This window comes from Lepus europaeus, chromosome 7 (assembly GCF_033115175.1).
Source record: "Lepus europaeus isolate LE1 chromosome 7, mLepTim1.pri, whole genome shotgun sequence".
NCBI lineage: Eukaryota > Metazoa > Chordata > Mammalia > Lagomorpha > Leporidae > Lepus > Lepus europaeus.
The window spans coordinates 519392-540802 of record NC_084833.1 but is presented as its reverse complement, the minus strand read 5'-3'; the positions used below and the strand labels follow the sequence as shown (position 1 = coordinate 540802).

Here is a 21411-nt window from a genome sequence, read left to right as displayed (position 1 = left end):
GAGAGACAGAGACAGAGAGAGAGAGAGAGGTCTTCCACCCGCTGGTTCACTCCCCAATTGACAGCAACAGCCGGAGCTGTGCCGAAGCTGTGCAAATCCGAAGCCAGGAGCCAGGAGCCTCCTCCGGGTCTCCCACGCGGATGCAACTCTTCTTCTGCTTTCCTAGGCCACAGCAGAGAGCTAGATTGGAAGAGGAGCAGCTGGGACACGAACCGGCGCCCACATGGGATGCCGACACTGCAGGCGGCAGCTTTATCCCCTACGCCACAGCGCCGGCCCCAGCTGGGTTATTTTCTTACTGTTGAATTGTATGAAAGAATTCACATATCCTAGATGTTAACATCTGAATAGAAAACTCGCAAATATTTCTCATACTTTTAAAGACAAGTAATTGTGGAGGCAGTGCTGTGACGTAGTGGGGTAACCCACTGCCCACAGTGACGGCCTCCCACGTGGACGCCGGTGCAAGTCCCGGCTGCTCCACTTCCAATCCAGCTCTCTGCTGTGGCCTGAAAAGCAGTGGAAGGTGGCCCAAGTGCTTGGGCCCCTGCCCCCACGTGGGAGACCCGGAGGAAGCTCCAGGCTCCTGGCTTCAGCCTGGCCCAGCCCTGGCTGCTGTGGCCATTTGGGGAGTGAACCAGCAGATGGAAGACCTCTCTCCCTGTCTCCCTCTCTCAGTATTTAAAAAATAAATAAATAAAGAGAAGTAATTAAAACACCTACCTAAATTCTGCCGAAACTCAGACTTAAGTCCAATTTGAAGCAGCTGATTTTCAAACAATACACCATTATTTTTACAAACAAACCTAAAGGAAAAGGAACAAGATGTGTCACTCAAAGCCACCCACTGAAAGAAAATACAAGGATTTGTTTCAGAAGGGAGTTTGAAGCACAAAGTCCAAGAAAGCCCGCGGGACACTGGACAGGAGGAGGTGGCCACGGAGGCGAGCAGGCCATGGGGCGAGCTCCTCACTGCCGGCCCTCGTTGTCTCCCAGGAGGACGTCCATCTAGGTGGAGTCTCAGAATGCCCCGCCGCCCCAGGTCCTCCCAGAACTGGGGGACAGAGCGCCTGTCAGCTTTCCCACGCTGCCCCCAGGGAGCTCATGGCTGCCGCCTCCCTCTAACAGGAACCTCGGCACCATGAGTGGGGACCCAGAGGGGAGGGGCTGAGGTGGGTGCCACAGCCTGCCTGCACCCTCGCACAGCCCTGCTGTGCCACTGCTCAAGGCCACGGGCGAGGACGGGCAGGGAGGTGGCGGTGGCAGTGTGCAGAGGGCTCTTCCTGAGAACACACGTACGTGCACTGCACTGCCCTGGACGGGTGGGGGACCTGTGGCCAACAGCCCCCGCCCAGGAACCACTATTGCCCGTGCAGAGCCGAGTGCGGCTTCTCGCAGACCCGCTCCCGGGGTCATGCAGCCTCGCTGGCTCCGCAGAAACTGGCCCAGGTACAACCAGGTCAGGGCTACGGCAAACGGCACAGAGAGAGGCCAGAGGAAGCAACCGGGTGGCGAGTCATGGGGGCCTGCGACACCCTGGCAGCCCTCGGAGCCTCACAGGGCTTGGGGGGCTCTGCAGTGCCCCCAGGAGCCACAAGGACAAGGGGCCCCACACAAACACACCCTCCAAAGACCACAGCTGCCCCCAAGTCCTCAAGGCCACCACCTGCCGAGCCACCCACAGCCCTCCCACTACAGGGCTTCGCAAGGCAGACAGTGGCTTCCTCGGCCTCAAACCGCTGCCCAAGGCCCATCGGGGTCAGTTCCCCTGGAACTGGTCACAACGGCCCGATGTCGCACAGCAGGGGCACCTGGCACGAGCTGGGGGCCTAAGGCCCACCCGGCTCTGCCCCACATCAGGCCCTGCACCCACACAGTGGGTCTGGACTAAGCCACTCTGAACTGGCCGCCGTCACGGTCATGGGCCAAGTCGGCATCTGTGCCCGGCTGGTCCAATGGTCACCTCAGCCACTCCTTGACCCGGATGGATCTGAGGGGCAGATGAAGGCCACCTGTAAGGCTGTGGACAGTGGCCTCCCCCAGCAGCCACACAGCCTGGCAGCTTACCACAGGCAGGGGGGAGGGGCCTCTGTGGCTCCACCAAAGCCACAACTGCCTTGCGAGTGCTGAGGCCCCGCGGAACCCAGCTCAGCACCCAGGAGACAGCACCGAGGGCAGGCCTGCAGGCCGCCCAGTCTGAGAGGAGGGGGCAGCTGCTAGAGGCCTCTGGGCACGGAGGGACAGGCCCCCGGGCTGCCAGCACCCCCCAGCCCCCAGCCCCCTCCCACGAGCCTTCCTCCCAAGAGGACACCTGGGAGCTGCCGCTGAGGGTGAGCTGTAGAAACACGGACCCGAGCCTGGTCAAACAGTGCCCCGCTCCCCCCAGGGGTCCTGGCCCAGGATCTGGAATATTCCAGAACCCAGCTGACTTGCAGATAGCTACAGCAGGCTAAGGAAGTTGGACACAGCCTGCCAGTCTCCACACAGCCACCACCCAGGCCTGGGTGCTCGGCTGCTCCCACCCGAGAGCCTCTTCTCATCCTCCAAAGGTGGCAGAAGTCAGTCTCCAGCGAGACAGAAACGGCAAGAAACAGAACAGCTAGAAACCTCGGGAATCCTACTACAGCCTCAACTTGGGTCCCACTACAGCCCCACCTCACTACAGGCCCACCGCAGGGTCCCACTACAGCCCTACCTCACTACAGCCCCACCGCAGGGTCCCACTACAGCCCCACCTCCATACAGCCCCACCTCAGGAATCCCACTGCAGCCCCACCTCACTACAGCCCCACCTCACTACAGCCCCACCTCCATACAGCCCCACCGCAGGGTCCCACTACAGCCCCACTGCAGGGTCCCACTACAGCCTCACCTCAGGGTCCCACTACAGCCCCACCTCACTACAGCCCCACCTCCATACAGCCCCACCGCAGGGTCCCACTACAGCCCCACTGCAGGGTCCCACTACAGCCTCACCTCAGGAATCCCACTGCAGCCCCACCTCACTACAGCCCCACCTTACTACAGCCCCACCTCACTACAGCCCCACCTCCATACAGCCCCACCGCAGGGTCCCACTACAGCCCCACCTCACTACAGCCCCACCTCACTACAGCCCCACCTCCATACAGCCCCACCGCAGGGTCCCACTACAGCCCCACCTCAGGGTCCCACTACAGCCCCACCTCACTACAGCCCCACCGCAGGGTCCCACTACAGCCCCACCTCACTACAGCCCCACCTCAGGGTCCCACTACAGCCCCCACCTCACTACAGCCCCACATCAGGGTCCCACTACAGCCCCACCACAGGGTCCCACTACAGCCCCACCTCACTACAGCCCCACCTCAGGGTCCCACTACAGCCCCCACCTCACTACAGCCCCACATCAGAGTCCCACTACAGCCCCACCACAGGGTCCCACTACAGCCCCACCTCACTACAGCCCCACCTCAGGGTCCCACTACAGCCCTACCTCACTACAGCCTCACCTCCATACAGCCCCACCTTACTACAGCCCCACCTCAGGGTCCCACTACAGCCCCCACCTCACTACAGCCTCACCTCCATACAGCCCCACCTCAGGGTCCCACTACAGCCCTACCTCACTACAGCCTCACCTCCATACAGCCCCACCTCACTACAGCCCCACCTCAGGGCCCCACTACAGCCCCACCACAGGGTCCTACTACAGCCTCACCACAGGGACAAAGTGCCACTTCCTGAGGACCTCCCGCCCCCACCAGGGACAGGGCTGGCCACCTGAGCCGCCCTGCAGGGCAGAGGGCCTCACGGCGCCAGGCCAGGCTGAGATGAGGGCAGAGAGTGCCGGGAGGAATAGACAATAGCAGCCCAACAGCAGCCGTGGGCCAGGGCCGCTGGTATGAGCAGCTGCACACAGATGGCCTGAAGACAGGGGACAGCAGCAGAGCAGCCTGGGCAGCCGGGAGGCCCAGGGGCTCAGGAGCAGCCAGAGCTGAGCGTGAGACTTGTGGGAAACACGTGCGATGGAGCACGAGCGAATGCGGCTCAGGAGACAGGCCAGACCTGGGCGGGCAGGCAGAGCCCGACGACCCGAGGCAGAGGGAAAGCAGCCTGAGCCGCAGCGGGGCAGGGGAGGAAGAGCACGTCCACGGGGCACCGGAGCAGAGGGGCCCAGGGACCACACACGGCCAACACAGCCTCAAGCAGGACATCCTGGGGCTGGCGTGCTTTCCAGGGTGTCTCGCCACTTTGCCAAGCAGGGGCAGGGCGGGTCCCAAGAAGACCACCACGTCCATCACCGCCCTCCGCTCCATCCAGCTGGCCACGGCCATGCCAGCTGCCACCGGGACACAGGAAGCTGCCTACCTGGCAAAGTTGTCCTCGGAGCCAGGAGCCAGAGGAGCAGCCGCAGAAGCCGAGTCTGAGAACACGTCAACGAGCAGCCCGCCGCTGCCAGAGGAGGGTGGGGGGCCCGCGGGGGCCGGAGGCGCGGCCCCCAGGCCCAACAGGTCTGCCGATGGCGAAGGCGTAGACTGAAGAGGAAGGATGACGTCAGCCCGGGCCCCCAAGGCTGCACACCGGGCACAGCCCCGCCCCCAGTGGCCGGGAGCAGCCCAGGGCCTGGCCAGATGGCACGTGCACTCAGGCCACTGAGAAGCCAGCAGAGAACTGCGCTCCCACGAGACGACGGCTGGGGAGCGCGTGAGGCCAGGCACAGCACTGCGGCTGTTCCAAAGCAAGCGAGCGGCTCACCCTGTCGCAGTTCGGGGCTCGGTCTCAGAGGAGCGGTGGTGAGGGCGCAAGCGGCCATCCCTGGGCACCGGGCTGGAGTGTCAGCAATGCTGCTTCCAGTCACAGCTCCCTGCTGAAGCACCCCGGGAGGCAGCAGCGATGGCCCAAGGGCTTGGGTCCCTGCCACCCCCGGGGAGTCCAAGGAGAGCTTCTGACTCCTGGACTCATGGCACAGCTCTTACTGTTATGAATATTTGGGGAGTGAACCAGTGGAAGAAAGATCTCTCTCTGTTGCTCTGCCTTTCAAATAAATAAACTTAAAAAAAAGACTACAGAAGAGACATGTTTTTAAAAATAACTGCTTTGGGCCAGCGTTGTAGTACAGTGGGTAAAGCCACCACCAGCAATGCTGGCATCCCACAGGGGCGCCATTGTGTGTCCACTTCTAATCCAGCTCCCTGCTGTGGCCTGGGACAGCAGCAGCGATGACCCACGTGCTTGGGCCCCTGCACCCATGGGGGAGACCTGGGGGAGCTCCCGGCTCTGCCAGCCCAGCCCTGGCCGTTGTGTGTCCACTTCTAATCCAGCTCCCTGCTGTGGCCTGGGGCAGCAGCAGCGATGACCCACGTGCTTGGGCCCCTGCACCCGCGTGGAGACCTGGGGGAGCTCCCGGCTCTGCCAGCCCAGCCCTGGCTGTTGTGTGTCCACTTCTAATCCAGCTCCCTGCTGTGGCCTGGGGCAGCAGCAGCGATGACCCACGTGCTTGGGCCCCTGCACCCATGGGGGAGACCTGGGGGAGCTCCCGGCTCTGCCAGCCCAGCCCTGGCTGTTGTGTGTCCACTTCTAATCCAGCTCCCTGCTGTGGCCTGGGACAGCAGCAGCGATGACCCACGTGCTTGGGCCCCTGCACCCATGGGGGAGACCTGGGGGAGCTCCCGGCTCTGCCAGCCCAGCCCTGGCTGTTGTGTGTCCACTTCTAATCCAGCTCCCTGCTGTGGCCTGGGGCAGCAGCAGCGATGACCCACGTGCTTGGGCCCCTGCACCCATGGGGGAGACCTGGGGGAGCTCCCGGCTCTGCCAGCCCAGCCCTGGCCGTTGTGTGTCCACTTCTAATCCAGCTCCCTGCTGTGGCCTGGGGCAGCAGCAGCGATGACCCACGTGCTTGGGCCCCTGCACCCATGGGGGAGACCTGGGGGAGCTCCCGGCTCTGCCAGCCCAGCCCTGGCTGTTGTGCTGGGGAGTGAAACAGCAGATGAAGATCTCTCCTGTCTGTCTGTCTGTCTCTCTCTCTCTATATATATATATATATAACTCTTTCAGGTCAATAACTAAATCTTTAAAAAAATAAAATCAAAAATGATTGGTTTTTGGTGCCAGACAAAAGCACAAGAAAAGGAGCCAGCGCTGTGGCGCAGCTCATGACAGCAGCATCGCACGTGAGCGCCAGGTTCGAGTCCCGGCGGCTCTGCTCCCCATCCAGCTCCCCGCTGTGGCTGGGACAGCAGCACTGATGACCCACGTGCCTGGGCTCCTGCACCTGAGTGTGGAGACCTGGGGGAGCTCCCGGCTCTGGCTTTGGCCTGGACCAGCCCTGGCAACTGCGGTCACGTGGGGAGTCAGGTGGAAGATCTCTCCCTCTGTCCCTCTGCCCATCCATGGAAGGCAGGATGCCCAAGGAGGGGAGGAGGAAAAGGGGGGAGATGGGGAGAAAACAGCCCTGGGAACCTGTAACAGCCCACGCGGCAGCCACAGCAGGGCACGACTGCTCGTGCGCACACAGGACACGCTGTGCTGCTGCCCTGGGCGTCCAGCAAAGCCGCTGCCAAGGGCAGCAAGGCCAAGGGCACACCCACCCATTCTGTCACTGTGACCAGGGGACTGTGTGACACCCTGCTGTGAAGCCCCGCCTTGAGTGACAGCCCCCCCCCCTTCCTCCCGAAGGCAGTCACCTCCCATGGCCCTGAGGCTCGGGCCGGATCCATCAGGGCAGGCGAGGCCCAGCCCACAGGCGGCGAAGGCCTGTGAAGTCACTTGGACTGGCCCTGCCAAGCAGCCACAGATGGGACTCAAAACTCCATAAATCTACGGCAGGCTAATCTTTAAGTTGATCATTTTGTGCGGCCCACGAATGATGTCATAAACACACAAATGGCCTAGGCAGAAAAATGCTCCCAGCCCTGTCACCTTCTATGAACACAATACATCTTGTCCTCAGTTTCCACTAACTTTCATTTTTAAAGATTTATTTTTTGAAAGGCAGAGTTACAGAGAGGCAGAGGCAGAGAAAGGGCTTCTATCCACTGGTTCACTCCCAAGATGGCCGCAACAGCTGGAGCTGTGCCAATCTGAAGCCAGGAGCCAGGAGCTTCCTCCGGGTCTCCCACACAAGTACAGGGGTCCAAGAACCTGGGCCATCCTCCACTGCTTTCCCAGGCCATAGCAGGGAGCTGGATCGGAAGTGGAGCAGCCGGGACTCGAACCGGTGACCATATGGGATGCCGGCATCGCAGGCGGTGACTTAACCTGCTACCTCACAGCGCCGGCCCCCGCACTGATTTTTTTATTAACCGAACTGTCCTGGGAACCACAGGAGGCTGCACCTCTCGGCACACGGAAGCACCTGGCCCCAGGCACAGCCCTGTCCCCCAGAGCCTGGCATGTGCATCCAGGCCACAGGTCACAGCTGGTCCTACAGCACCACCATGCCAAGCACATGACGAGACCCAGGGGTGAGAGAGGCTCCTCCCCTCACACTCAGCGCTGCACGTCGTGAGTCTCCTGTGGGTGCCTGTGACAGTGCACCTGAACTCCGCTCATGATCAGGCAGGAGGGGCCGGCGCTGTGGCATAAGGAGTAGAGCTGCCGCCTGCAGTGCCAGCATCCCACAGGGGCACTGGTTCTAGTCCCGGCTGCTCCACTTCCGATCCAGCTCTCTGATATGGCCTGGGAAAGCAGTGGAGGATGGTCCAAGTCCTTGAGCCTCTGCACCCATGTGGGAGACCTGAGGAAGCTCCTGGCTCCTGGCTTCGGATCTGCCCAGCTCTGGCCGCTGGGGCTACTTGGGGAGTGAACCAGCGATGGAAGATCACTCTGTCTTTCTCTATCTCTGTCTGTAACTCTACCTCTCAAATAAATAAATAAAATCTTAAAAAAAAATAAAAATAAAAAAAGCCAAGCATGTCAGGCCCGAGAGGTGCCTCGCTCCAGAAAGGGAGCTGAGGAGCAACAGTCCCCCGAGCCCCACCCGCCCGGCTCGAACCCCAACCATCTTACAGCGGAAGGGGTCTCTGGCTAGACCCCAGTCCTTGAGCCTGGGGGGCAAGCTGGAACCCACAGCTGCCCAGGTTCTCCGCTCAGAAGGGAGGCCTGGGGAGGACATGGACTCACACCACTCACCAGGGGAGACACACATTCACACCACACACACCTGGGGAGACACATGCTCACCACACACACTGGGGAGATACATGTGCACACCACACACACTGGGGAGATACATGTGCACACCACACACACCTGGGGAGACACGCGCTCACCACACACACCTGGGGAGACACACGCTCGCCACACACACCTGGGGAGACACACGTTCACACCACACACACCTGGGGAGACACACGCTCACCACACACACCTGGGGAGACACACGTGCACACCACACACACCTGGGGAGACATACGCTAACCACACACACCTGGGGAGACACACGCTCGCCACACACACCTGGGGAGACACACGCACACACCACACACACCTGGGGAGACATACACTAACCACACACACCTGGGGAGACACACGCTCGCCACACACACCTGGGGAGACACACGCACACACCACACACACCTGGGGAGACACGCTAACCACACACACCTGGGGAGACACATGCTCACCACACACACCTGGGGAGACACACGTTCACACCACACACACCTGGGGAGACACGCTAACCACACACACCTGGGGAGACACATGTTCACCACACACACCTGGGGAGACACGCTAACCACACACACCTGGGGAGACACATGCTCACCACACACACCTGGGGAGACACACGTTCACACCACACACACCTGGGGAGACACACGTGCACACCACACACACCTGGGGAGACACACACACACCACACACACCTGGGGAGACACACGCACACACCACACACACCTGGGGAGACACACGCGCACACCACACACACCTGGGGAGACACACGCTAACCACACACACCTGGGGAGACACACGCGCACACCACACACACCTGGGGAGACACACGCGCACACCACACACACCTGGGGAGACACACGCTAACCACACACACCTGGGGAGACACACGCTCACCACACACACCTGGGGAGACACACGCGCACACCACTCACACCTGGGGAGACATGCTAACCACACACACCTGGGGAGACACACGCGCATACCACACACACCTGGGGAGACACATGTTCACCACACACACCTGGGGAGACACACGCTCACACCACACACCTGGGGAGACACACGTGCACACCACACACACCTGGGGAGACACACGCTCGCCACACACACCTGGGGAGACACACGCTCACCACACACACCTGGGGAGACACACGCACACACCACTCACACCTGGGGAGACACATGCTCACCACACACACCTGGGGAGACACACGCTCACCACACACACCTGGGGAGACACATGCTCACCACACACACCTGGGGAGACACACGCGCACACCACACACACCTGGGGAGACACATGTTCACCACACACACCTGGGGAGACACACGCTCACACCACACACCTGGGGAGACACACGTGCACACCACACACACCTGGGGAGACACACGCTCGCCACACACACCTGGGGAGACACACACGCACACCACTCACACCTGGGGAGACACATGTGCACACCACACACACTGGGGAGATACATGTGCATACCACATGCACCTGAGGAGACACACACTCACACCACACACATCTGGGGAGACACATGCTCACCACACACACCTGGGGAGACACACGCTCACCACACACACCTGGGGAGACACAAGTGTACAACACACATGCTGGGGAGATACACGCTCACACCACACACACCTGGGGAGACACACGCTAGCCACACACACCTGGGAGACACACACTAACTACACACATCTGGGGAGACACACACTAACCACACACATCTGGGGAGACACACACACCACACACACCAGGGGAGACATGCTCACACCACACACACCTGGGGAGACACGCTCACACCACACACACCTGGGGAGACACACTCATACCACACACACCTGGGGAGACACACGCTCACTACACACACCTGGGGAGACACACGCTAGCCACACACACCTGGGGAGACACATGTGCACACCATACACACTGGGGAGATACATGTGCACACCACATGCACCTGAGGAGACACATGCTCACACCACACACACCTGGGGAGACACACTCATACCACACACACCTGGGGAGACACACGCTCACCACACACACCTGGGGAGACACAAGTGTACAACACACACGCTGGGGAGATACACACTCACACCACACACACCTGGGGAGACACACGTGCACACCACACACACCTGGGGAGACACACTCATACCACACACACCTGGGGAGACACACGCTAGCCACACACACCTGGGAGACACACACTAACTACACACATCTGGGGAGACACACACTAACCACACACATCTGGGGAGACACACACACCACACACACCAGGGGAGACACGCTCACACCACACACACCTGGGGAGACACGCTCACACCACACACACCTGGGGAGACACACTCATACCACACACACCTGGGGAGACACACGCTCACCACACACACCTGGGGACCACCCACCTGCTGCCCTTCCCTCAGGGAGGAAGCGTGGGGCTCAGTGACAGATGTGCTGTGCTGACTCTGCCTCCCGGGGGTGAGGCCCCCGGACCCTCGCCCACCATTCAGGAGCAACACGACCCTGACATCCAGGGTCAGAGGCTCCGACTGACACCTGCTAGGCCACTTAGCCAAGTGCCAAAGGCCAGAGCCCCGGCCCACCCCGAAGCCCACCCTGGCCGAGCTGGGCCTGCTGCACCTCACTTCTCAGGGCAGAGTGGAAAAGAAAAGCAAAGCACAGAGAGAGGCCAGTGACAAGCGGGCTGTCCCGAGTGTGTCCTGGGGCCGGCTGCTGGGGGACGGGGCCCCTGCAGCTTCCCAGGGACAGACAAGCAGCCGGTGACCCTGCTGGATGCTCTCTGCAGGGCCGAGTGCCCTCCGTCAGAGGAGCCAGGGGCCTGGCACAAACTGCTAATCCTTCTGTCACGACTCTGCCACTGGGATGACTTCTGTGACCTCAAGAGGGGAGACAAGGAGGCCACAGGCGCTGGGCACAGGTCTCTGGCTCTGCAGTGCCGTCCACAGGTACCACAGGGACCTGCGAGTTCACCGGTCACTCACCCAGGCACAAAGGGCAAAAACAGGCACCTGCCCTGTGATCTGAATCAACCCATCATGAAACCAAGCTGCCAGAAGCCACCAAGCAGGCGCCAGACACAGCAGTGAGTGACGCCTTCTAGAAGGGGGCGGGGCCAGGGGCACTGGCTGCATGCAGGGTGCCGTGTCGGGGATGGGGAGAGGCACGGTGTGAACACAGGGGCCACACAAGCAGATCTGGCCAGGGAACACTGGGACCCTGACACACACATGGAGGTGGCTGTCTTTCCTGGCTTCTCTCGAGTGATGCCTGCCCCGGCAGAGTGCCTCCTGCTGCCAGGAGACCCCTGGGAGCACACGTGAGGTGAGGGACCCGGCTGCTGTGTGGGTGGACACACGGGGAGACAGAAGCATCGCTGCAGCTCCTGAGATGACCTGGCCTCCCGGGAAAGTGCTCACCCTCGGCTGGAGAGAATGACAGCCGGGCAGGCAGGTCTGTCCCGACCGAGCCACGAGCAGCCCAGCCAGGGACCCAGAGCCGGGAATTGTGGGGAACCGTGCTGAGGGACCCACCGCAGCGCTGCCGCTGGCCGGGGCGGGCTCAGGGCCCCCGTTCACGTCCACGCTCCTCTCCCGCTTGGTCTCCTCCAGGTCTGTCACCGTGCCGGGGCCTTTCTTCTTCTTCAGCTTGGCCAGAATGGAGGACTCCCGCTCGGGGAACGGCGGCATCTCCTCCAAGACCGTTGCCTTGTGGGAAACAAGACTGGTCAACCCCGCACAGAGCCCCACCTCCCAGCAGCCGGCGAGGGAGGACCACTGCGGGCAGTTTCCCAAAGGAGGCCGAGGCAGCGGCCCCACCCACCAGGATGTCGGTGCTGGCCACAGTGCTGAGACGCAGGTACTCCACGGCCCGCTGCTGCAGCTCCACATCAGCGTTCCGCAGCTGGCTGTCGCTGCGCAGCACGTCCTGGATGGTGGCCTTGACCTCCGGGAAGAGGTTCACGAACTTGATGTAGGTGGACAGCAGCAGCGCTCGCGTGGGGACACTGCACAGGTGGAACTTGGAGTGCAGCAGGCTGAACTGGATCAGGGGGCTGGGCAGGCAGAGAACACGGGCGGTGTCACCTCACCCTCCTCCGAGCTGCCAGGCACCACATGGCATGGAGGCCACGCACTGTCTACAACTGGGGGCTTCTACACCAGGCACGGAGGCCACGCACTGTCTACAATGGGGGGGGGGGGCTTCTACACCAGGCACGGAGGCCACGCACTGTCTACAACTGGGGGCTTCTACACCAGGCACGGAGGCCACGCACTGTCTACAATGGGGGGCTTCTACACCAGGAGCACGGAGGCCACGCACTGTCTACAATGGGGGGCTTCTACACCAGGAGCACGGAGGCCACGCACTGTCTACAATGGGGGCTTCTACACCAGGAACACGGAGGCCACGCACTGTCTACAATGGGGGGGGGGGCTTCTACACCAGGAACACAGAGGCTGCACGCTGTCTACGATGGGGGGGGGGGGGGTTCTGCACCAGGAGCCTCTTTGCGGCACATGTGTCTGGCTCCAGCTCAGATTCCATCCTCCCCCTGGCAATCTTAGCCATGCAATCCCACCTGCACTCCCAACCACAAGGAAAACACAAAGATGTGAATCCCAAAGGAGAAGTGGTGTTGGGACTCACACAGCCACCAGCACGTGAGACAGGCTGGCCAGGGGCGCCGGCAGCACAGCCCCTGGGCCCGAGGGCCCTTACCTGGATCTTGGGTCCCCAGCGATCAGGTTTCCAAACTCCCCCAGGATGTAGCCGCCCACTTTGACCAGGTTCTCATGGCACGCCGGGGCCTGCAGAGCCTGGAAACCATAGCCCCGTGAGCTGGGGCAGGAGCTCCACACGGCACAGGGGCAGGGACAGGGGCAGCCACAGAGGCCACCACAGCGACCGGACAGACATACAGAGCTCAGACCACCTTCCTATAGGGTGTACTCGGAGAGAGGACTCACTCCCCAAGCTCCCAACAGCCTGACGCTAGAGTGCGGGACCCAGGCCGCCACGCAGGCCCACTGCAAGGCGTGGGGAGCACCTACAGCGCCTCGCCAGCGGCTGGGGGACCAGGGTGGGAAGAAGCGGAGGACGAGCCGACGTCCAGAGCACAGTGGAGTGGGAAGGGAGGCGAGCGGTGGCCTCCTGCACCCAGCCCCCGGTTCTTGGAGGCCGGCGCGGCACGGGCCTCACCTCAAACACGGTCTTGGCAGCGTAGCCCTGCACATCGTCGCGGTTGATGACGATCTGGATGACGCGGTACCACACCTCCTCGCTCACGTAGTCGCCCGCGATGCGGATCAGGTTCAGGATGGTGTCCACATACCACGTGTAGTCCACCGCGTACTTCTCGGCCAGGATGGCCACCTTCAGCACCTGCGGGGGTGGGCAGGTCAGGGCAGGTGCCTGCGGACCCCCAGCGTCCAGCGGCTGGCATCCAGCCGGGCCTTCAGGACCATGTCTCGGCAGGGGTCTGGAGGCGTGCAGACAGCAGACACGCCTCACTGGTGCGACGGGGCGCGCACAGCAGGAAAGGCCACAATGGCAAAGGATGACACAGCCGTACCTGACACCACCTCCTCCTGAGCCCCACGGGGGCCTGGCCTCCAGCCACCCCTACAGCACACACAGATCTGAGGCCACGCCTACTTCTGGCCCCCACGGCACAGCACACACTCTGACACGCCTGGCACATCCCAGCACTGAATGAAACTCACCAAGCACTGTCACGTGCCATTCACACGGAAGTAAGACTTGAAAACCTCCATGACTAATCAACAACACATCACTCTAAAGCGGTCAGGTGCAGACAACCGCCCAGCTGTTGAGACGCCAGCACCGGAGGCCGGGGCTCAGTCCCACCGCCGGATCCTGTTCATGCAGCACGGGATGGCTCAGGATGGGGTCCCTGCCATCCACGCGTGAGACCACCTGGCTAGGTCCCTGGTCCCCGGCTTTGGCCTGGCTCAGCCCTGGCTGTTGTCGGCATTTGGGGACTGAACTGGTGAAAAGGAGCACCCTTTGCCTCTCAAATAACAAAACCCTTTAAAAATACCCCCGGGACAACCAGCCCCAGAGCCAACTCTGCCCACCACAGGCCTCCACCCCACACCCCACCTGTCCTGGAGCCTCCTGCTTTGGGCGCAGCCCAGCCCCTGGCTCCAAGTCCCATCCTTCCCAATGCACCCCTCCTGCAGCGTGAGAGTCGCCTCCTGCTCCCGCTGGAGCTCAGCCGATGTGGCCACGAGGCCCTGGGCACCAAGGCCCTCACTCCCGCAGTGACCCGAGGCCGAGTCCCACCCGGCCTTTCCCAGTCAAAGGCTCTCACACTGGCGTCCAAGGAGACAAATGAGGCGATGCTTCTCCCATAGTGGACAGGGGCTGCGGCTCCGGCAGCACTGACCACTCTTAAACCAGAATGGCACAGCAGGCTCCCCACTGACAGCCCAGCGTCCACCATCAGAACCGGGGAGCCCGCGGGGGAGCTGGCGCCATGCTGCACACGCCTGCCCTGCCTTTCAGACCCCACCTCGCTCAGTCTTCACCTTGAGCTGCCAGGCGTGTGCACCTGCTCCACAGACGGGAACGGCACAGGGCACAGAGCGCACACACAAACCACGGCTCACAGCCTCTGGGTCGCCAGAGACAAGGAAGACCCCAGGCCGCGACTGCGACAGACACACCCGGCGTCCACCACGGCAGCCCCATTCGGACCCAAGTGGCGCCCAGGACAGCTGCCGGGAGGGAACCCGAAGTTACGCTGGAGACTGACAACGCTGCTTAAGGAACTCAGCACACACACGGCTGCGGCCCGCCTGGCCCAGGCCACTCACGATCTCCTCTCGGATGGAGTAGTCGGCCGTCTCCAGGTAGCTCAGCATCTCGGCCACGATCTGCTGGGCGTTGCTGCGGTCACACATGGCGTACAGCAGGTCCACGGCTCGCTGCCGCACACTCACATCCCGCTCCGTCTGGGGACAAGGGCAGAGTCAAGGGCGCAGGAGCAGAGCACGACTCAGAGGACACGCCCCCTGAGGGACGTCGCCGACTGCCCCTACGCCCCCCGCCAGTCTAGACCCTCCTGACTCACCACCTCCTCCAGGAGCCCAGCAAGCTCTGGTCACCCCGAGGCCCTGCCCTCGATTTACTTGCCCCTCTCACTCTGTGCACTTGGACCAAATGGTCCGGACAGCCGAGACTCTGTGTCCCACCATTACTTCCCTCAAGGGCCAGTGCTTCTGCCGCCCCAGCCCTGGCTCTGCTAGTGGTGGGGGGAGGGTCTCTGCACTATGTGGTCACAGAGCTGGTCCCAGGGCAGGCTCCAGGCCCCACCCAGGTCATTGTGACCAGATCCCCCCCCGTCCCAGGAGCACCTGCTCGGCGGTGGGACCCAGAGGCTCACTAGTGAGCCCTGTCCAGTGTCTGACCTAGGAGGGACCAGAAACACAGCAGAACCAGAGCAGGGAGAGCTCAGATCAGCAAGAAGCTGAACCACAAAGCCGCCGTGTGGCCCGCAGACACCAGCCGGCCCAGCAGCTAACAGGCTGGCGCTAAGGCCCTGAGGTGCCCTGGGCGCTGTCCACCGGGGACAAGCCCTGGGGAGGGAGCACGGGACTCAGCTGGCTTCTTCCAAGCCCGAGACCGCAGTCCTCGGGCAGGAACAGGAAATGCTCGAGAAAGCACACTTCCCTCTGGAAAGGGGGAGTCTTCTTGGACAGGGGCAAAATATTTCCTTTCCACCAAAAACCACCACCTTCCTCCCTGAAGCACCTGCTGGGGCCGGCCATGCCACAGCAGGGCCCCGCAGGGCGAGCCCGGCACCCACGCTTGCCTTGAGGGCGGTGATGACGGTCTCGATGTGCGTCTTGACGGCCTCATGGGAGAACTCGGAGCTGGCCAGCGTGCACATGCTCTCCAGGGCCAGGTAGCGCAGGTTGGTCTCGCGGTGCTGCAGGAACTGGCCCAGCTGGTTGCAGGCACGGACGAGCAGGTTTGGCTCACTGAAAGGGGACAGTGTGATGGGAAGGAATTCCTCAGGCCTCCCACACAGCACCCGTAAACTCCAGGGGCCACCACTCCTCTGTCCAGTGCCAACACGAGCCATGCACGGCAGCTTTCCCAGGCCTATCTGGTGATGGGACAGGAACCTGCAGAAGCCAACTGCTGCTTCTGTCACACCGTGGCCTGTGTGACCGGAGCTGGAGGCGGCCAGCCTGGTGCCCAGCCCGACAGAAGGGTCTCACGGTGAGCAGGCAGGCGGCAGGAAGTCCTCGACGCCACAGATGTAGGTCAGGCCTCAGAGACTCTTCCTCCGCATGACCTGGCTCCTCCTGAGCTGACCTCAGAAGGTCACGGGAGGGGCCCGAGTTCCCACCAGCGCCCCGCTGATGCTCCTGGGAAAGCCGCAGAGGACGGCCAATGCTCGGGCCCTGCCCCACGAGGGAGACGGAGATGGAGCTCCAGGCTCCTGGTTTCAGCCTGGCCCAGCCCCAGCCATTGCGGGATCTGGGGAACGAACCAGCAGGGGCAAGATCTCTCTGTCTCTCTCTCTAGCTCTGCCTTCCAAATAAACAAATAAATCTTTAAAAAAAAAAAGTTAATGGAAAAATCTAAAAGATTTGTGTATTTTGGAGCAAGAAACTTTGAAACTCACACATAGCTTTTTCATAAAATCATTTTCTGCGAACTTTTTAGACCTTCTACAAGCAGAAGAGGCTTCGACGCTGGATATGAAATTTCTGCAGCTCCCAAGCGTGCCGACAGTAACCCTGAGTTCAGTCACCTGTCGGCTGGCTCTGAAGGCGCTGCCTCCCACAGCCTGCACGCAGGCCACGCTTGGGAACCAGCGGAAGGGCAGGAGGCAGCCCCAGTGAGTCCAGGACGCCTCTCTGCTGTGAGACACGGCTGGCTGCACACTGCCTGCGACCTCCAGCCGACGGTGGGCCCAGCCCCTGCAGGGCACAAGCTGGGGCAGCAGGACAAGGCCCCGCAAGGCAACTGGAGGGGAAGTTCTGACTAGAGGGGGAGTTCTGAGACCAGAGGGGGCACAGAAGCCGGGGGGGGGGGGGGGAGGTACAGAGAGACAGAGACCGGGGGGGGGGGCAGTGTCTCCCAGGGCGGGCAAGGGGCTGGGGGAGGGCAGGTGCACAGCCCCACCTGTCATGGTGGATGATGAGGCTGATGGCCTCGAACAGCACGGCGTTCTTGGCATTCGAGTGTTGCACCTTCTTGGACTTGGGCGGCTCCTGGGCTTTGTTCAGGATGCTCTCCAGGCCCTCGGTCAGGCGGCCACGCACTGCAGGGTCTTCTGGGCGGGACAGAGAGTTGCTGGCGGGCGCTCAGTCCCTGCCTGCCCTGCCAGCTGGCCACACAGCTCGGGGCTGAGGGCTCTCCCCACACGCTGCGTACTTTGTGAGCTTTCGGAAGAAACCACTCACACTGCACACGGGGTGGGCACTTACACTGGGCGGACAAGCGTGGACACTAGGAGCGGGCGAGTGTGGACACGGGGGTGGACGAGCTTGGACACTGGGGGTGGATAAGCATGGACACTGGAGGTGGATAAGCATGGACACTGGGATAGACAAGCATGGACACTGGGAGCGGGCGAGCGTGGACACTGGGATAGACAAGCATGGACACTGGGAGCGGGCGAGCGTGGACACGGGGGGTGGACGAGCCTGGACACTGGGGGTGGATAAGCATGGACACTGGGATAGACAAGCATGGACACTGGGATAGACAAGCATGGACACTGGGAGCGGGCGAGCGTGGACACGGGAGTGGACGAGCCTGGACACTGGAGGTAGATAAGCATGGATACTGGGATAGACAAGCATGGACACTGAGGGCGGGCAAGCGTGGACACTGGGGGCGGACGAGCATGGATGCTGGGGGCAGAAAGCGTGGACACTGGGGGCGGGCGAGTGTGGGCACTAGGGGCAGATGAGCGTGGACACTGCAATTGAAGCCCTTAGTGACCATTCGGTCAGTGTGGACGACAGAACTCTCTGTCCATAAAACCAAGAGAAATGAGACCTGAGAGACCTGGGCAAGACAGAAATGCTTGCGGGAAAGGGGACGTCACCCCACACTAGCTACCAAAGACCTGGGCAGCTTGCACACTGGGACACAAAGGAAAAACTGCTCAAACAGAGAAAGGAAAAGGACCAGAAAAGAGGGGGCGGGGGGAAGGAAAGCAGGAGTGCAGGGCAGAGGCACAGTCCGCGGACTCCACTTCCGCGCCCAGCTCGGCCGGCGCTGAGGGGCTCCACACCTGACCCCACGCACAGGGCTGCCCAGCAATAGGCCGGAATCGGCACCACAGCAGTCAGGGGGCTGGGGATCAGGGGCCGCACAGGACGCGCCCAGGGGCTGCGGCCCAGGGCGAGGCGGGGGGCCGGGAGGCGGAGGACCCGGGGGCAGGGGGGACTGGGAGCCGGGGGGCCAGGAGGTGGGGGACTGGGAGGCGGGGGGCTAGGAGCCAGGGGACCTGGAGGCGGGGGACCGGGGGGGGGTGCCAGGAGGTTGAGGGGCCTCTCCATCAGCGCTTCTCCTTCAGGGCAAGAAGGCGTTTATTCAGTACAGAAAGTCCCGCGGCCTGGACAGACGCCGGACACAAAAGGGAACCAAGTCAGAGGGGCAGAGGCCAGACGGCAGAGGAGGCGGCACATATTCGTCAGCCGGGAATCCTGCTGCTGCTGGCCCAGCTGAGCCCTCAAGGGACATCCTAGGATGAAGCGCGAACACAGAAACCCCTGCCTGTGTACGGTGGGGTCAGAGGTCACAGAGGCCGTGTGCGGCCGTGTACAGCAAGGTCACAGGTCACAGAGGTTCCAATGCTGGGATGAAGGACCTCCTGGCTTCAGGTTTTACCGTAAAAGATTATTTCCGAAAACCTGCACGGACCTGACACCGGACGAAACCCAAATCCTAAGCAAACTGAACACAGCACCGCCGACACAGACGGAGTCTGCAGCCCGAGGCCCCTCACCTGGGGGCGGGTAGCACTGCAGCAGCCGCAGCAGCTTGACCGACAGCCAGGGCGCCGGGACGAAGTAGTAGGTGTAGTCCTGCAGGTCGGCGGACGCCGACGTCACGATCTGGAAGACAAGGGCGGCTGAGCCGGCGGCCTCGCCCGCGGCCCTGCAGAGCTGGCTTCCATTTTCCAGAGACGAAGCTGCAGGGCCACCCCGGGTCCCCAGCGAGGCGGGGGCTGCCACCACGCTCTGGTACACAAGCTGGCCGGGACCGGTCAGCACCAACAGCTGAGTAGCAACCATCCCAGGCACAAGACGCTGCGGTGCCTGAACTCGGAACTGCAGACTTCCCTCGTGTGCTGAAAACGCAGGAAACATGGAAGCTCCTGGCCCTCGGGGGTGAGGAGGGCGCCTGCAGAATCCAGCATTCTGGCCGCCCCGTGTCCCTCAGCCCCCAGACACACCACTGCGGCCAGAGAGCACAGCCCCGGTCCCCAGCTCCCTCTCTGGCCCAGTGGGTGCTGACACGGCTGCCTCAGTAAGCTGGTAAATGACTCTGGTACAACGGAGCTTTCCCAACACAAACCAGTCTCTTGCCCATCTCCGCTTCGGTGCCTCCGCCACAGAGCGATGCATGGCCCCTCCAGCCCCTCCAGCCATGGGAAACCCACTCAGGAGACGCCCCCTGCAGTGAGGACAACTCCAGCAAGGACTGTGCGGGGCAGAGGAAGACAACGGTGAGGCCGGCGCCATGGTGCAGGTCAAGCTACAGCCTGCAATGCCTGCATCCCATATGGGCACTGGTTCAAGTCCCGGCTGCTCCACTTCCAATCCAGCTCCCTGCCAATGTGCCTGGAAAAGCAGCAGACAATGGTCCAAGTGCTTGGGCCCCTGCCATTCACAGGGGAGACCTGGATGGAGCTCCTGGCTTCAGCCTGAACCAGCCCTGGCCCCAGAGGCCATTTGGGGAGTGGACCAGCGGATGGAAGATCTCTCTCCCTACCCTCTCTCTCCATCTATGTAACTCTGCCTTTCAAATAAATAAATCATTTTTACAAATATTTATTTATTTGAGAGATAGAGCTACAAAGGGAGAAACAGAGATCTTCCATCTGCTGGTTCACTCCCCAAATGGCCACAATGGCCAGAGCTGAGCCGATCCAAAGCCAGGAGCCAGGAGCTTCTTCCAGGTCTCCCACGTGAGTGCAGGGGCCCAAGGACTTGGGCCATCGCCTGCAGCTTTCCCAGGCACATTGGCAGGGAGCTGGATCAGATGTGGAGCAGTCAGGACTCGAACCAGCACCCATATGGGATGCCAGCACTGTAGGCAGCGGCTTTACCCACTATACCACAGCACTGGTGCTAAGAAACAATCTTTAAAAAGAACATGATGAGGGCCGGCACACCAGGTTCTAGTCCTGGTCGGGGCACCGGATTCTGTCCCGGTCGCTCCTCTTCCAGTCCAGCTCTCTGCTGTGGCCCGAGAGGGCAGTGGAGGATGGCCCAAGTGCTTAGGCCCTGCACCTGCATAGGAGACCAGGAGGAAGCACCTGGCTCCCGGCTTCAGATCGGCACAGCACACCGGCCGTAGCGGCCATTTGGGGGGTGAACCAATGGAAGGAAGACCTTTCTGTCTCTCTCTCTCACTAACTCTGCCTGTCAAAAAAAAAAAAGGCCGGCGCCGTGGCTTAACAGGCTAATCCTCTGCCTTGCGGCGCCGGCACACCAGGTTCTAGTCCCAGTCGGGGCGCCGGATTCTATCCCGGTTGCCCCTCTTCCAGGCCAACTCTCTGCTATGGCCCCGGAAGGCAGTGGAGGATGGCCCAAGTCCTTGGGCCCTGCACCCACATGGGAGACCAGGAGAAGCACCTGGCTCCTGGCTTCGGATCAGCGAGATGCGCCGGCCACAGCGGCCATTGGAGGGTGAACCAACGGCAAAAAGGAAGACCTTTCACTCTCTCTCTCTCTCTCACTATCCACTCTGCCTGTCAAAAAAAAAAAAAAAAACATGATGAAAAACACAGAAAGTAATTGATAAATCGAGTCCATAATTAGAAATTTTCCCACAAAGACAATTCCAAGTTTAAATGGTTTTACTGTTCATGAGAAAATGTGCAGCCAACCAGACCTCGACCTAGAAGGGAACTTCCCGAGTGACAGACAAAACCAGCGGCAGCACATTCTGCAGCCAGCAGCGAGGCGGGAGACAGAACCGCGCCGGCAAAGGAAGAC

General features: G+C 61.6%; 1 protein-coding gene across 2 annotated transcripts in view; it reads right to left on the bottom strand.

Moving 5' to 3' along the window:
* Nucleotides 1-21411, bottom strand: part of AP2A2 (adaptor related protein complex 2 subunit alpha 2) — an 80508-nt gene that overhangs the window by 4725 nt on the left and 54372 nt on the right. The window contains exons 7-16 of one of the 2 annotated variants that reach the window (XM_062195632.1): nucleotides 19194-19302; nucleotides 17357-17507; nucleotides 16032-16200; nucleotides 15034-15171; nucleotides 13394-13576; nucleotides 12914-13011; nucleotides 12014-12245; nucleotides 11725-11898; nucleotides 4351-4517; nucleotides 724-806 (exon numbers count right to left, since the gene is read on the bottom strand). In XM_062195632.1, the coding sequence (XP_062051616.1) occupies nucleotides 724-806; nucleotides 4351-4517; nucleotides 11725-11898; nucleotides 12014-12245; nucleotides 12914-13011; nucleotides 13394-13576; nucleotides 15034-15171; nucleotides 16032-16200; nucleotides 17357-17507; nucleotides 19194-19302 (1504 nt within the window). The remainder of the gene's footprint in view (nucleotides 1-723; nucleotides 807-4350; nucleotides 4518-11724; nucleotides 11899-12013; nucleotides 12246-12913; nucleotides 13012-13393; nucleotides 13577-15033; nucleotides 15172-16031; nucleotides 16201-17356; nucleotides 17508-19193; nucleotides 19303-21411) is intronic. The other variant, XM_062195633.1, reaches the window with a different exon arrangement.